Here is a 15993-nt window from a genome sequence, read left to right as displayed (position 1 = left end):
TTTTCAGATCCTGCCTCAGGAATATCTAACTATATTACCTCTGAGACTATAAACAGAAGTTAAGTTTGCTCACTGCACATCAGGAGAGGTTTTTTTGTTTGTTTTCTTCCAACGTTTTTGGGACAGACATTAGAGGAAGTTAAAATTACCTGGAGGAGAGAGGCCCAAAAGGTGTTCGGAAGCAGGACACTCCTCTTTGCCTTCTTTTTCTAAATGCTTGCTCTACGAGTTTGGCTTCAGAGGCAGGGTCAATTCTCCAAAAGGAGCCCTTTCCAGGCTCCTCCTGGGAGCGTGGGACTTTAATGAAGTAACGGTTCAAGGAGAGGTTGTGCCGAATGGAATTCTGCAGGAAGCAGAGGAATGAGATGATTATTTTGCTGTGAGGAAGCTTCTAACAAAGACTAATGGGCTTCACCACATGGCTAGGAAAAATAAGACCCAGACTGCCAGAATCAGTGTGGAGGACAGAAACAAGTCAGTCAGCTCAAACAGCTCCAGAGTCACAGCAGAACCACAAAAAAACACCTGGGGAAATGTGGCAGACAGCTCCTCCTAACCAAGCTGAAAGATGGGGTTGCTTGGTACTACACCAACACTTGAATCCATCTGGAGCCAGGCAGTGCCCTGAGTTTTCTGTGGAAAGCAATGAAAGCAGAGCTTTTGCTGAGACAGGGAGATACCACTGCAAACCACATCAGAACTCTCTCAAAAGACAGCCCTTATCCCAGGCAAGTGGAAAAAATTGTCCGAGCCTGTGCTAGCTGCTTACCTGCCAAACAATCAGTGTGGAGCCCAAACATGCCCTGAAGGACACTGCAGCTCATGGTAAGCAGATTACAAAAGGCAGCCAACATGCCCTCAGACAGCTCTCTCCAAGATGAATCCATTATTGATGTGGCACTAGTCTAGCACTGTACAGCTCTCCAGATGTTGACACAACTGTTTATCCATTTCATTGCAAAAGCCCAGCTCTGGCCTGGTGTAACACTGTCTTTTGAGCTCGGGAGCAAACTCAGCCCAGGTGTGCACAAACTAAATCCTCTTCCCCTCTCAAAGCCAAACAATAGCTTTTGTAGCAGCTTTAAGACAAGCTCTTCACCTGGGAAGCCTTACAATAGTCCTGGTGGGGGAGGAGAAAAGACAAGTTCATCCTCCACTGAAATGCAGCTCTCTTGGAAGCAGGATCTGGTCTGCAAAGCACAACTCTGCAGAGCAGGTTAAGGCAGGAAGTGAATTCCACAATTAATTACAACTTGAGGGAAAAGCCAGGGAGGCAGAAACACACTTATTCCAACTGTACTCAAAGAGCAGCAAGCAGTGCTGCTCCTGCCAGTTGAACACAATGAAATTAGCAGCTGCAAGAGTCTTTCCAGCTGCATTAGTGTTTATATTCAAATGACAACACTCCTTTTAGAGGTGCAATGCCAAGAAAGAGTCTGAAGGCAGGTGGAGCTGAGGTTTCTGGAACTTTGAAAACAGCCCTCAAGTGAACATTTATGCTTGATTTAGCATGTGTTAACTACATCCAAGCTCTCCTCTGAAGCTGGTCAGATTTCCTTTAATACCAAAAGGAAGGCACAGACTTGAAGTTCCCATTCTGAGACTCAAAAACTTGCAAAGTGTGACTTGGGCAATGTACACTGAGAAAACAGAACATCTGTGAAGATTTAAGGTATGATTAAAAACTTTGACCTCAGTTTTACATCTGCAGCTGGGACAGAACATTGCAATAAAGACAAGGTGAAGGATTAACCAAGATTCAGAAAAGTATCTGAGTAAAGGAGTGACTGACAGAAAGGATGTGGAAGATTAAAAAAACAAAGAAAAATGGAAGATACATGACTACAACATTGAAAGGGTTTCAGAAACCAGAAAACCTAAAAGTAACACATTACATTGTCCTAGAAGGTATTTAAAAAAAAAACATTACCCACAAACAAACTTGCTAGCTTATGTTAAACAAAATCACTCTGGGAATACTTGAAGTAGCTCTATTCCTAGTGCCCTAAATCTTTAATAAATACATTTCAATGAAGATAAGCCCTGTTAAAGTAGTTTAAAAATGTGTCAGTGTCAAGAGCTCACCTGCCAGCCTTTGTCAGCAGTTCTGTAATATGGATAATGCTTGGTAATGTGGGCATAGATCCCACTTAGTGTTAATTGCCTGTCCTGTGCTGATGATATAGCTTGCACAATTAGTTGAGCATAAGAATAGGGTGGCTTGGACTCATCCTAAGGAAGAAAAAAAAACAAATTCAGTCATTAACAACATTTCTACACTACCTATAAACCAACCTGAAAAAACCCATCGTGCTCTAGTTTACACAGATGCTAAGAGCAGCATCCCCCTCTTCTCTTTCACTCCTGTTTTATGCCCAAATAAAAAAGCCACTGCTTTTAGTGTTCATGAAACTGCAGCCTTCAAATCTGCCCAGCTACAATTAATCTTTGTCAGAAAGGCTTCATGCAAATATGCTATCAGCTCTCCTCCCAGCAACAATATGAAACCTGATCCTATCCCTTTCCCTCTCCAGCAGGATTTGTTTCATTCTAGAAACTTTAATTTGTTTGCCAGATCTCATATTCCCAGCTCTTCATATTACTCCATCAAGAACAGCCCTTCTTGTCTCAAGGGAGAATTCAATCTACAAAACAGCTACCTAGTACTCTGCTCCTCCACCCAATCCCAAATCAGGTGGTTTTGGATCTAGACCTTTAACTTTGATCTAAAGATCAGCTTACCAAAATTACATTTTATCATTACAGCTAAGTTATTTTTTAATCTAAATTTCACTTGCTACTCTCCTCATTTAGTGCTTGCTTGACAAGCCTTTTGTATTTGTTTTAAAGTCAGACTACAGATTTCTCATGGAGAGGATTTGGTTTCTTCCCCTGCTTCCCCTTCCTCCAACTGTGTTTTGCAAAATACCATTAATGAAGAAGGAGAAAATAAGACTCTGAATTTTAATGCACCTCTTCTTTATGGGTTCTTGATGTACCAAACAAGCAACAGAAATTCTTCTAGCTTAACCCTTTCACTGAAGGACTTAAATGCATTTTGGGCAGCTACGCAAGCAGATTCATCATCTACTATTAATAAGATCCTAATTTGAAGGTCTGAAAACCCTGGAGGGCATTGCACCCTTTTGGCCAGGGTATTCTTAGACCCTTTTAACTATATCCAACAAACTTCCAGGTCTGAATAAGAAGCAGCAGTGCTGGGTAAGGAATGTTTCTCTGAACCTTTGGGCTGTCCCCGCCAGATGCATCTGCCTGCTGTTCTGATGCTGCTTTTGCTGCATACTCTGCTGCCAGCTGCAGATCCGAGGTAATGTTGTGAACAAAACGGTATCCTGAGGATCCAGCACCACGTGGACTGGCCGGGCAAGAGTTGGGAACACTGGAGTGGAGAAAAAGGAAATAAAATTGTTTGTTATTTCATTCCTTAACAAGACACGCAGTTCTTATTCTCGAAGGCACAGAAAAGCTCCCAGGTCACTGAGAAGCAGTTGAGCAGTGGGCTTGTTTTTGTCCCTGTGGCTTATCTAAAGCCTAGAGAGACTAAGGAAAAAACCTGTCAGAGATAAAACTCATTTCTACAAAATTGTGACACTCCCCCCCCCTCCCCATGGTCAGGAGGCAGTAGAGTCTCAAAGCATTAAACAGCTCCTCTGGGTTTGGAGAAGCACTTAAAACCAATGTGGGGCTTAAACCAACATATACCAGGGATGAATAATTAAACTTAACAAATAGCTTGGTACTGTAACTAGTGAATGAACACCACAGCTCTCCTTGTAACACAGATAATAGTTAATCTTTTTAGCAGTTGTGGGTTATATTCTTTTACAGTGTCAGTGCAGCATCTGCCACGAAGGTCCCTGTCTAACCCAAAAACCCAAATCCTGAGCTTCAGAAGATCATATTTTAGTCAGTGCCACAGAATTAGGGGCAGAGATTCCCTTGATTCACCAGCAGCCAAACCCAAGGAACAAAAGAGCTGCAATCCTTAGTGTACAACATAGGAGGCAGCTCACTTATCAGCTCTGCCTGGCAGAGGGAAATGATAAATTCAATGTCGCAGGGCCACCACACGATGGCATTGCAGGAACAGCTACTGAGCAGGAAAGCCATGAGACAGCTGATGAAAAGCTACAAACAACTAACAGGGCACCGTAATTTGCAGCAGGAACACAGAGATGAGGGCTACAAGATGGGAACTCATCAGAAAGGCTTGGCTAGGGATCACACATCCTGGATTTGTGGGGTTGGAAGGCTGGGAGGAGAGGGATGAGCTTGGGAATCTGAAGTTCCCTTTTCCTGAAGCTCCTGCATTCTGCACTGCCTGGCATTGAGGGATGCAATGCCAGAGCAGGATGAGGCACAGCCAAATCCCAGGATTACACGTGTCTTCTGTGTAAGAGCAGAGGAGCAAGAAACAAGAAAGCAAAACAAGAGGGGGAAAAAAAACCCCACAAAACGCTCCAGAAAATTTACATAGCCAAACAAGCAGTTCAAACTGCATGAAAAGATGCAAATTGAAGCCCACAGCTGGGAACCAAAGCAGGCATAAACAAATAAACAACCCCCTTACCTGCCCAACAGCAATGCTAACCCTGACACCAATAAATGAGGTGACACTCATCACAGCCCCGGGTGCTAAATGATGGAGGAGAAAACCAGAGCCAGCCCTATGCTCAAAAAAAGGGATGGTCTGAAGGGCTTCCCACACACGTGGAGAGGGAGAGGAAGCAGCCAGAGAGCTCTTGTTTGCCCCATGGGCAACACCTTTGGTTTATGAGCAACTGGACAGGGTGAAGAAGGAGTGTTCCCTACTGCAGTCCAGGCTAGAAACTGAGCAGCACATCTCCTTGTGGCCTCTTTCAAATGGCTGCAGTGCTGAGCTCAGCACAACCCAGACTGGTTTCTTTTAAAAGGGAATTCTAGGATGGGAGGGAGTCCAGGAAGAGGGGAAAAAGGCAAGAGAAATGCCCAGCCATGCCAAAGCTTGCCAACTAGAAAGCCAAGCTCACCCATCTCCTGTATCTGGTCATGCAAAGTGCTGCACAGTGCCTGGTAACCCTTCCAGTAGTTCTTGGCATTAATAGGTGATGCTTTTCAGAAACACAGCAGGAGGTGAGGCTTCCAGGATGTGTGAGGTATATAGCATTGATGAGCACGTACCTTCCTCTCTCCCTTTGCTGGAGATAAAGATGTTTCTTGCCTAGTCTTTCAAAAAGTAGTGACCTTTTTGTGCAGGGAAATGAATCAAAGTTTGCTGTTCCTTGCTTTGAGCCTGCTTTGGAAGCAGGTAATGCTAAACCACAGAAAACACTCTTGATGTCTTAGTATTCACATGGGGAGCTGGTGTGAATTTAATTATTCTGCTGTCATTTTTCAATAGCTTCTCCACACACACACTTATAATGTGTAGATAATTACAAATGAAAGGCATTTTCATACATGAAACAATGACAAACCAAAACCACAGCAACTCTTTTTATCTTCGTGTTTAGCACCTGAGCAATTAATGTAACACAGAGACAAGGAATGGAATAGGATGAAACAGTTTTCTGATTTTGTTCTTTGTCTGAAGAAATACATGAGCAGCCAGCTACAGAGAGATCAGCCAAACCTCAGGTCAAGGATATGGAAAAGGAAAAAAGCTCTCCTGTAAATCCATGCACTGCACAGACTTCAAGAACTGTTCCATAGAGTTCAGACAGAAGAACTCACTCAATTCAAGATCAGCAGAGCAAGTTTCCCAGTTTTTGCTGTTCAAACTTGAGCTTCTGAGGCCAATAATAATTCTAAGTATGATTTTTCACCTTCCCCTGCCTTCTTTTTTTCTTTTTCTAAAAACAAGGGATGCAACCCTTATCCTGCAGGGCTATGGTTCTCCTGAGAGCTCACAAAGCCTCTCCCCAACCTGAAGTGTTTAAGTTTTACAAAATCCAGCCCCTCCCAGTAGATAGTCACTGAGGAACATGATAATCCCCCCCCGAAAAGTGCAGCTGTCCCTTAGGGGGAGAAATTTCTGCCGTAGCAGAAGAATTTGCCAGAATGGAGCACTTCTGCCCAGGTAGATCTGCCTCCATTCAACCTGGATCAGTGATCAAATCAAGAGAGAGGGGTACAGAAAAAAGCAACAGGAACTTTTAGCCACTCCGTGCAAAGAGACAGGGTAACACATGCTGTGAAGTGTTCAAGCTTGCAGTCAATCATCAGAGAGCTGGGAAGGAAAAAAGAGCTGACTACTGGAAAAAACAAGGAGGCACAATCTGTTCACATCCCCCCCAACCCGGCAAACATGGGACAAAAGGAGTGAAGAAACAGTTTTACTAAAAATACCCCTCTGAGGATTAAGTTAAAATTAAACATTAGTGAAGTCAAAAGAAAACAAGCAAGCACAATGCACTGACATCAGTTTCCTGGAGTTCCTGGAATTCTCCTCGCCACCCAGAGCAGGGGCTGTTTGTAAGCACTCACACCTCTTTAAAAATATTGTGGAACAAAGAGACTTTACCCTAGGAACACCTGTTCGTGTTCTGAAACAAAAACCAAGTGTGGGGACAGTGATTACAATTGGTTGGGTATTATTGCATCAATACTTGGAGACAACTTGATCCATTTTGGAACTGTAACCTTTAGTGAGAAAAGCACAGGCAGGTTTGCAGTTGCAGCCAGCTCTCAGACATCTTAACTTGCTGTGATCCATGCTTTCCAACCATGCAGGCAAGCTTAGCTTACCAGAAATCCAAGCAAAATTTGGGTTAAGCTTGCCTGTTACAGAAGAGACCATTCTGGAGAGGAAGCAAGTGTTTTACACCACTGAAAGACACACAGCACATAAACAAACCAGCTGCAATTACCCACAGGCTTAATCCTGTGGCACTATGGTTAATGCCAAGTCCCAGAGATCTTTGATGTCCACTGAGGATTCAGCATCTCAGCTTGAAACACTGACTGCAGGCAGCCATAGAGCTGCAGTTCCCCAAATATCATGCTGAGACACAGCTTTAGAGTCAGACTCCAACCACGTGCTGAATCACATTGGTCCTGTGAAGCATGTTTTCCATTTAATACTTAACCCTTCTTCAGCTGCAATGCCAGAGAGATGAGGGCTGAATGCAAGTTGTCTGAAATACATTAACCCATGTGAGAGGCTTTTTAAACACAGGGTTTAACTTCTGGCTAATTCAGAACATAACAGGTCTGGTAGCATCACGATTCACTTTCAACTCCAGCCAACAAGAATCTTAATAATTGCTAGGAAGTGCTGTGAACTTCAGGCTTTAAACATGAGCTTTTGGATGATATATACAACTTACTGGAATGTCCAAAACCAGTTTGCTTTAACTAAAAAATCAGAGTGCAAAAATAGGATATACCACTGTGTGCCTGGACACTGCATGGTGCTTATCTCATTGCAAAAAAAGAGAAGCATAGAGCAGATCCAGAGAAGGTTCTGACAGGGTTAACTAGAGAGATGAAACTGACTCCATACAGAAAACAAATAGTTTAAAAGCAAAGATGAGGGGCAAAGTGACAGCCTATAAAAACAAAGCCAAGAGGGAGGTTCAGCTTCTGGCCTCTTCCAACAGAAGAAATGGTGAACACAAAATGAAACTAAGCAGCATGTCCAAACCAAGATAAAAGTGCTTCTGTTTGTAGTTACACTGTGGGATGACATGCTGTAAGACAGGTCTGTGTGAATGCAAAAGACCATTAGGCAAGTTCTTAGGGAAAGGAATAAGACAGAGAATCTGCCAGGGGCTTTCCTAGACAGACAGTCTGTCCCTGCTTGAAGGCAGACCCTGGTCCAAGAAAATGGTGGAGGCAGACTGCATGAAACTCAGCAGAACTGTGTTTTTCCTGTATTCTCATATTACTCCAAATATACCCATCTGAGGCAGAATATTGGGCTACAGGGGTCTGTTGCCTGAGCACATATAAAAAATTCTTATGTAAAAATCTCCCGACTCTCTCAATAGTAGCCACGTTTTACAGACTGGGGAGAAAAAAATAAAAATGAAGTGGTTGAATGATATATTTATGGACAGATTTCAAGTCCAGGAACAGAAACATTCCCAAACTCCAATGCCAATTTCCCCAGAAAGAAAGGCAGCATGTGAAAGCAGGAAAGTTGCCCCATTATTTAACTTCATCTTCTGCTGCTAGAAAGGTATCTGTAGGGATCAAGCTACAGAAGCTTAATTTAAGCCAGGTATATGGGTAAAGCATCTATACTCTCTGTGACAAAGAGGAAAGATTACCTGGGATCCCACATAAAATTGTTCATTGACTTGGAATCTGCATTGCTGAAGAGGAAAAAACCAATCTCTTCAACCTTGTGGTTTAGGATATGCTGTGCACAGGGGCAGTGCCTTTAAAAATGCCCCTGTGCACATTCGTGAAGTAGGTGCAAGAAGCACAGCAGTGATAAGAGTTACAACCTTGGCAACACCACTGGTACACAGATTTGTGTCTGAAAAGGCCATTTTTCTTAAACCCCTACTGAGCATAAAGGGAGAATCCCCATTTCCTAAAATCTTCCCCTGTCTCCCCCTCAAATGCAAGGTGTGCTGCCCTGCACACTGGACTGAGGTTACAGAAATGCCACTGCCCACAGCTTACCCCTATATTCCACTTCAGAAGTTGGCAAAAAGGGGCACCAAAAAATATAGGGACGTTTTTCCATGCAATAAGCAAGAATCAGGTCAAAGTACAGCCCTTCATCTTGCGAAACCAGCATTTCCATATGCCAATCAGCAATAATGGGTGAGAATCCTTTGCAGCTCTCTCCTTCCCCAGCCTAGCCCTGAAATCCTTGCTCAAAGAAAGGCAAGTCCTTGCACGTTGTATGGTTCAGACAGGTTTCAGGAAAAAAAAAAAAAAGCCAAAACAAACAAACAAATAATAATAATAAAAAAATCACAAGTGGTGAGCCTGCCAAACCAAGCTGGATTTTTGATGTGAAAGGAGAAATCTGAGAGCTACCCTGCCTGCTTAGCACTGAAGAAAACCAAAGCTGTTGAACAAGCCACAGTGAAAGTTAAAACTCTGCAACAGCTGAAATTCTGTAACTTTTCTGTGCTCCAGTGGTTCCCCACTTTACAAGGAAGTGAGGTCACTCTCACAGTCGATTCAGTGAACATTTTACACTGATCAGGGGAAGAGGAAGTGCTTGTGTAGCTGGGGACATCTGCAACCTTTCCTCCAGCCCAAGGCTTGGCATATCTCCTCAAGCACAGGGTCCATTATCTGAAATAAACACGTGTAGGAACTCCCTAGCCTGGTATAGATCATTGCTTTTCTTACACAATGTATATGCATCCCATTAGCTGCCTTGTGGTTTGGAGGCAAGGGTGATTATTTTTAATCACCAGTCTGCCCAACTGTGGGAGTTACCTGAGCTGCAGATTCTGCCTGGATGCAGGAAGTAAGGGATGGATAACCAAGACAATGCAAAAGAGCCTGCTAAAAAACCCTGCCTTGGAGCTCTTCACAGGCTTTTCAGTTCAGTTGCTGCTAGGGCTATGGGAAGATGGAAAGCCTGAATGAAGCTGAGCAGGCAGTATTTATGCATCCTCTTTCCAGCATCCACTGAAGTCAGGGTTCATTCAGCTTCTCACTGCAGGCCTTTAGAGGAAACATCCAAGTTCAGATTAAATCTCAAGTGTTCTGAATCAGTGTTGTATGGCTGTCCCAGAGCCTATTAAACAGCACTCCCTTTTTCCAAGCATGTTTTAATCAAAGCATAGCCAGCGTTTTGCACGTGTACTATAACATGGCTCTTCTGTCATGCTTTATGGAATAAAAGCTCAATACATAATTTATCTACTACACACTCTTGGAAAGTGGTAATTACACCATACATGCATAAAAATCAGACAATGAATTTAAATGACCTGTTAAAGGCCACAAAGCAAGTTGGTGGCTAAGCCAAGATAATTGCAGTTCCTGGAGTGCAGGCCTCTGAGTAATTCACTATCAGGGCAGGCAGCATTTTACTGAACTAATTTTGTCTTGTGAAAATAAGGAAAGCACAAATAAGGTTTAAAAAAACCCAACCCAACAAGACAACAAAATACTTCTGAAACCATGGCAATTCGTCTCAAATCTTCTGGTTTACTAATCAAGCTTATAAAACAAAAATGGAGAAAGATACCAGCTGATCTTTCATTATTCATACCTTTAATTTCATTGTAAACTAGGTATTGACCCTTCCAGCAACAGCTGATCATGAGCAGGCTCATTAAGTACTAATAAGTCTCTAAACCACAAATTGAGGTCCACATCCAAATGTCTACCAGTTTAGCTGTTGGCACAGAACCTCACCAGACACTTCTCAAGCAGTGGCTCTCACAGGGCTCTTAGGCTCTTCCTCCTAAATACATTTTTATTTTTTTTTTCAACTGGCAAAGACTGAGTATGTGAGCTACCTATCCATGCCCTTTCAGTGAAAAAACAAACAAGTACAAGACAAAGTGTTCAAGCCCTGTCATTTTGGTGCAGAGATAAGTCAGAAGTAGCAGCTGTACAATATGAATAACAATACTGACCTATACTGACCTGTATAGAGCAGCATGTAGTATTTGTTTACTGTAGCTTTTTAAAAATACACATCAGTGAGATCATAATTGCTGCTCAGAATAGGGGAAAAATGTACAGAGAAATAATTTCATTTTCACAAATACTTAAAAAAAGCAAACCCCAACCTTGAAGGGAAGTTCTGGGGAGAGATGCTACTTGGAAAACTGAGTTAAATTACTACTACTAGGTATTAACATCAACTGAGAGATAAAAAAATGAGTATAAACACTGTAAACCTGAACTCCAACTGAGCATGACTGAGACCAGGAATATGGCCCTACAACACATCTTATAAACACCAAAACAACCCAAAGCAGAAGCCACTCTGGGACTGAGATTACAAATATATGGAGTCACATTCAGCAATGTGTCAGTGACCTACAGCAAAACCAGGATCTGTAGCATAGGAAGGAACTTCATGTCACCAGTAAGGAGTCTCCAAAGCTGGAGAATTGGCTGGAGAAAGCCACGTACCTAAAAGCTTTAACTCCTTAAACTGTGAATCACTTCTAGCTCCCAACATGCAGAGCTGAATTTAACCAAACCACACACAGTTTCACACAGCTTTTCCAGTGTCTTCAATCTACTAAAAGATTTGGTGCTGCTCTGCCCCTCCTTATGTTGTGTAAAACGTACAAGCTGCTTCTATTGATTTCTTACAACCACAGTGGCCTTTTCCTTTTCCAAACATCTACATCTGACTTTTTTAAAAAAAGGAATTTTAAACTCAAAGCAGGAAGAAATAAGCCATGCCTGAGTGTAAGCCTCACAGCAAGCTGCCAACCAACATTTTCCCTTAAAGATGTACAACCACATTAACAACATCTACAAATGGCCCCTCCTGGAGATAAAACACCTAGCTAAGAAAACAGAGGACACATTTCTCCCTTGGAGTAAGCAGGAATCTTGCTTTGCAAAGCTGCTGAGGGTGGCAGGTTTGGTTTTGTTTAACTCAAACTCCTTCCCTCTCCAGGCAGCGCACTCTGCAGAGGGAAAATAAATAGGATAAATAGGATAAAACCCAGCAGCTTGCAGGGGGGAACCTGCAGAGAAGCAAACTCCAATGTCAACAGGGAGGCAGAGCAGGGCTGGGGGGTCAGAGGGCAGGGCTGGGTCTGGCTGTGAGAGTTCCAGGTACAGCCCCTGCCCCAGCACCGGGGCGGAGGCAGGAAAAAAAATAAGAGGCCAGGAGGCACTTTCCAAAAAGGAAATTTCACCCTGCCCAGGATTTCCAAACTGCAATAATTTTCCATGGGCCAATCAGGGAGGAGCGAGGCAAACGCACCAAATTAGGAAAGTAAATACTGGAAGGGGGAGAGGGAGGAGGAGGAGAGCCCGGCTCAAGCAACCACCTCCCAAAGCAGTCCATGGAACAGGGGTGTGGGTCCCTTGCTGAGTCCCCAGCCCTGCCCTTGGGAAGGGGCAGGGGACACTGTGCCAGCCTCATGCACCAGGACTGCAGAGAGCTGCCCTGAAAGGCAGAATCCACAGCTCCATGCTCCCTGAAAACCATTCCCTTTTGCGGGCAGCAACACCCAAATCAGTTCCCAACTGGTGGCCCACAGGGTCTGAGGGCTGCACGACCTTATTGGGGGAGAGGGGAAGGTTGAAGGGGCTGAGCAGGGATGTTTACAAACGTGTCTGTCCCTCCTCTTGCAAGAGGAACTCGGAAACGAAAGGGGTTTGGCAAGTGAAACCTCAGATGTCTTTTGAGGTTTTCTGAAGACTTGGCTGGAGCAGCTTCTGCTCAAGACAAACGGATGCAATCATTAATCACCCTTGGTAAACACTCCGTTAGGGGCCGAGCACAATTCAACACTACTATTTCCACTTTCTCCATATGCAAAAGAAACATTCTCGGGGAGTCAAATAACAGTTGCAGGCATATGCCAGAGTCAAAAGCTACAGCTCTGTTAGTAACACAAACCACACAGAGCTGCTTTGCGCAAGATGACTGAATGGAAACTAACTACCATATGTTGGCAAAGAAACCATCCCCCTCCCCTCCCAGCAACAAGCTTCATCTAAAAAGAGAAGGTTAAATATAAACTAAAAGCAGTGCCTCAACAGAGGGACTAAAACCACAGCTACCTCCAGCCCCCTCTTTCTAGAATATCTGCACTGCACATCTGGGTAGCTCTGCGAGGCCAGGGGAAAAACCCAAACAAGCAAACACCCCCAGATCTATGCAAAACCAAACTGGCTTCACTGTGGCACTTAAGTTGTTCTCAATTTGACTGCTCCTCACTGACTTAGTGCTAACTGTCAGATGACATTTGTGTATTACACGTTTTTCAAATGTGCAGACAAAAAAACAAAACCAACCTGAAGGCTATTACAGTTACCAGGTACACTCTTGCCAGTCTAAGGCCTGCATGTTTTAAAACTAATACATCATCCTACAACATAAGTCTACCTTGCTTCATAAAATTTGTTATACTTCAAATAGCAGCTTTAGCCTTGAAAGAGGTTACTGCAACTCTGTAACATCAGCTTTGCCGAGAAAGAAAGAAAACATACCAGGCATTAACTTGGTGTTCAGGTTATTTCTACTGCACATTCAGAAATCAGGTAATTTGCAAAACAGGATACTTGCACAGATGTACATTCAGATTGCTACAGCCCCTCAGTACATGCTCAGCATCCTACCCCCACTTCCTTTTATTCCCAGGAAACCACGTGCCAATGGCCACCCCTTGTCCCTAGCTTCAGATAACACCAGCACCACCCAGCAACAACAGAATATTATTGAGATAAAAATAAAATGGGCAGTCCTAACATAGAAAATATCTGCCTGCTTTCTTTTCTCCATGCATATAGGTAGTGCTTGATAAATATTTATAATTCCACTGCCAAAGATAGACTAGTAACTCTATAGGGTGAAAGAGACTCAAGTTTTTACCCCTCCCAGCCCTTTAGGCTTATAAGAAAACAGTTGTGTGCCTTACTTCCAGCTGTTAAGATGTCCATAATTTCGAACAGCAAATATTTTATACAAGTTTTTGTATCATGGTTTGGTTTTTTTTTGTTTGTTTGTTTTTTTCAAAGAGATATTTAACGCCCCAAATATACCAGATGGGTGTCAGGGAATACCTTTTCCAGAGAGCACATTTTGGAGAGTTAACAGCTTACCTGATAGTGCCTGTGGGGGACGGGAGGGGACTGACCACGGTCCGGAGATCCGGCTCCGGGATGTGGATCTTCAGAGGAGATATTTGAGGATAAAGTGGCCGGAGGGGAGGTGATGAGGCTTCCTCTTTTGCTTCTTCTTTATGGTATAAAGATGTGAACTGGATCTTTATAACTGTGCTAGGGAATCGGAAAGTACATCTGTAAGGGAAAGAAAGGGAAAAGTCAGGTTCATCCATGATACAGAACACGTTTCAAGGGTTTCTGTGTGCAGCTGGTGAATCATTGATTCACTGATTGTCCACCACCCACTACTCCATCTTTCTGCCCACAGCTCTGGGCAAAATTACTGATCACTCACACATCTCTGTGTATGTATCCTGGTGTATCCTGCATCATCTAGTGACTGCTTGTAAGCTGAAGGTTTGGGTAAGCTAAGCTATTTCCCCAGGGCCTTGCTTTTAATCAGTGACTGGGCAAGATGCAGAACTACAATGACACACTCTCAATTCCTGCTATTTCAAAGACCAGGGTTTCTCTAATTAGCACCTTTCACAGAACTCAGGATAGTCCAAGTTACTAGAAAGTATCAAACCACCAGCAACATTGAATAGAAAAGCCATAAAGTCCAGACATGGCACCAAACAGCCTCCAGGTAAAACTAGACAGCAATATTTCAAGACAGATCTCAACATATTGTGTAACTAATACCCATTTATATCTCTGCACACGATGCTAAAGGATCATCTAGCAGGCTTCAGATGAAAATAGATTCATTTAGATGTGCCTCCCTTTAGACAGAAAGGGTTATAGCTAACAGGGTCAGAAAAGGGCCCCTCCAAGCCTACAGGGTCTCATTTCTTCTCTAAATAACACTTCTTTCCAGTTGTTATTTAAGGGAAAAAAAATAATCAGACATCTAGGAGCATAGCCTTCAGGAGATTCTGGGAAATTCAGAAGGAAATAAGCACTGACATTTTCCATATTTGAACAGAAAGCTTTCTAATTTATAGTGTCTAGAGCAGGCACAGGGGTACGAGAGCAAGTGTTCTGCAATCCTTCTCATTGCACTTTAATTAGACAATAACGTGCAATCAATACAGGCTTTCCAGGGATCACTTCACTGATACTAAGGTTAAAGATGCAGGAAATAAAAACCAGGTTTCACTGTGGGAAAGGCAGGCAGAACACAGCAATTGTGCTGGCTTCCAGCATCTTGCCTGCAGAAGGAAATCAAGAGCTCTGGCAGTGTTGCTCCAGCACTGTAAGTGCTGATGGAGGCTGAACATAATTCTTTTAACCAGTGCATTACTGAATCCTGTCAGGTAACAGAACAAGGTGTCAGGCAAGTAAATCTGTATTTGTGACTACCTTATCTTCCTGCTGCAATCAACAGAAGTGTAGAGACACATCCTATTCCAGCTCTAAAAACATACAACATACTCTCTTGCTCTTGGTTCTTCTGCACGAGCTCGTTGTGCTGTGAGGTAATGTTCAGAAACCTGCTGTTCAGAGTGCAAAATTATCATTCAGGCGTGGGAAGCTCATTCCCATCTCCCACCTCATCTCCCAGATGAGCTGGCTCAGCATCCAGCAGCTTGGACTCACAATGGCTCTGCTACATCCAGCAGAAGTTTGCATTGCATTCAATTGACTTCAGAGGTCCTGCCACCTGCACTCATTAAAGCATTAAATAAGAACATCATTGCTGGCAATGCAGCCTCTTCGTGTTTATCTAACCCTTCTGAACAGGCTTCTCTGCAGAGCCAAAACAAATGGACAATTCAAACCAGCAGTGTCCTTGTCTGCCAGCAGCAGGCACACAGCTTACTGAGAGGGACCTGAAACAAGGCTGCTAAACCACTGTTCTGGATTCTAAGCTTTTGTACTGCTACATGGATATGCTTATAGAAGCAGCTAAGAATACATAAATTTGCAATGAGCATCACATGGACTAAGGCTCAACATCAGTACAAGCAAAGCTTCATCATTTCTTCAGTCCTTACAGGGGAAAAGCTGAGCTTCCTTTCACTGAGTGATTGAACTCTCTGCTGTAATGCCAGGTGCCCAGGAACAGTTCAACATCTGAATCAGAGACAAATCAGTCCTTGTTTAACAGTGTTCAGAGCAATCCCAACCTGCTGCTGATCTCAACAGGTCTGAGAGCACAGCCCAAGGGCAGTTCTGCAGCACTGTTGAGGCCAGAAGATCCCCAGCACAGCTTCCTATCAGTACAGAGCTCTATCCAGCTGCCACTTCTATCTTTCTTAT

At 43.4% G+C, this 15993-nt stretch overlaps 1 protein-coding gene across 1 annotated transcript in view; it reads right to left on the bottom strand.

Annotated features, from left to right (window-relative positions):
- FOXK1 (forkhead box K1) overlaps positions 1-15993 on the bottom strand; it is a 56520-nt gene that overhangs the window by 17091 nt on the left and 23436 nt on the right. The window contains exons 2-5 of the mRNA XM_071761407.1: positions 13726-13923; positions 3244-3400; positions 2086-2232; positions 150-343 (exon numbers count right to left, since the gene is read on the bottom strand). Coding sequence (XP_071617508.1) covers positions 150-343; positions 2086-2232; positions 3244-3400; positions 13726-13923 — 696 coding nt within the window. The remainder of the gene's footprint in view (positions 1-149; positions 344-2085; positions 2233-3243; positions 3401-13725; positions 13924-15993) is intronic.

The sequence above is a fragment of the Heliangelus exortis genome, chromosome 17 (genome assembly GCF_036169615.1).
Source record: "Heliangelus exortis chromosome 17, bHelExo1.hap1, whole genome shotgun sequence".
In the NCBI taxonomy this organism is placed as follows: Eukaryota; Metazoa; Chordata; class Aves; order Apodiformes; family Trochilidae; genus Heliangelus; species Heliangelus exortis.
The sequence above is the reverse complement of the archived record's forward strand: the minus strand, read 5'-3'. Positions and strand labels throughout refer to the sequence as shown.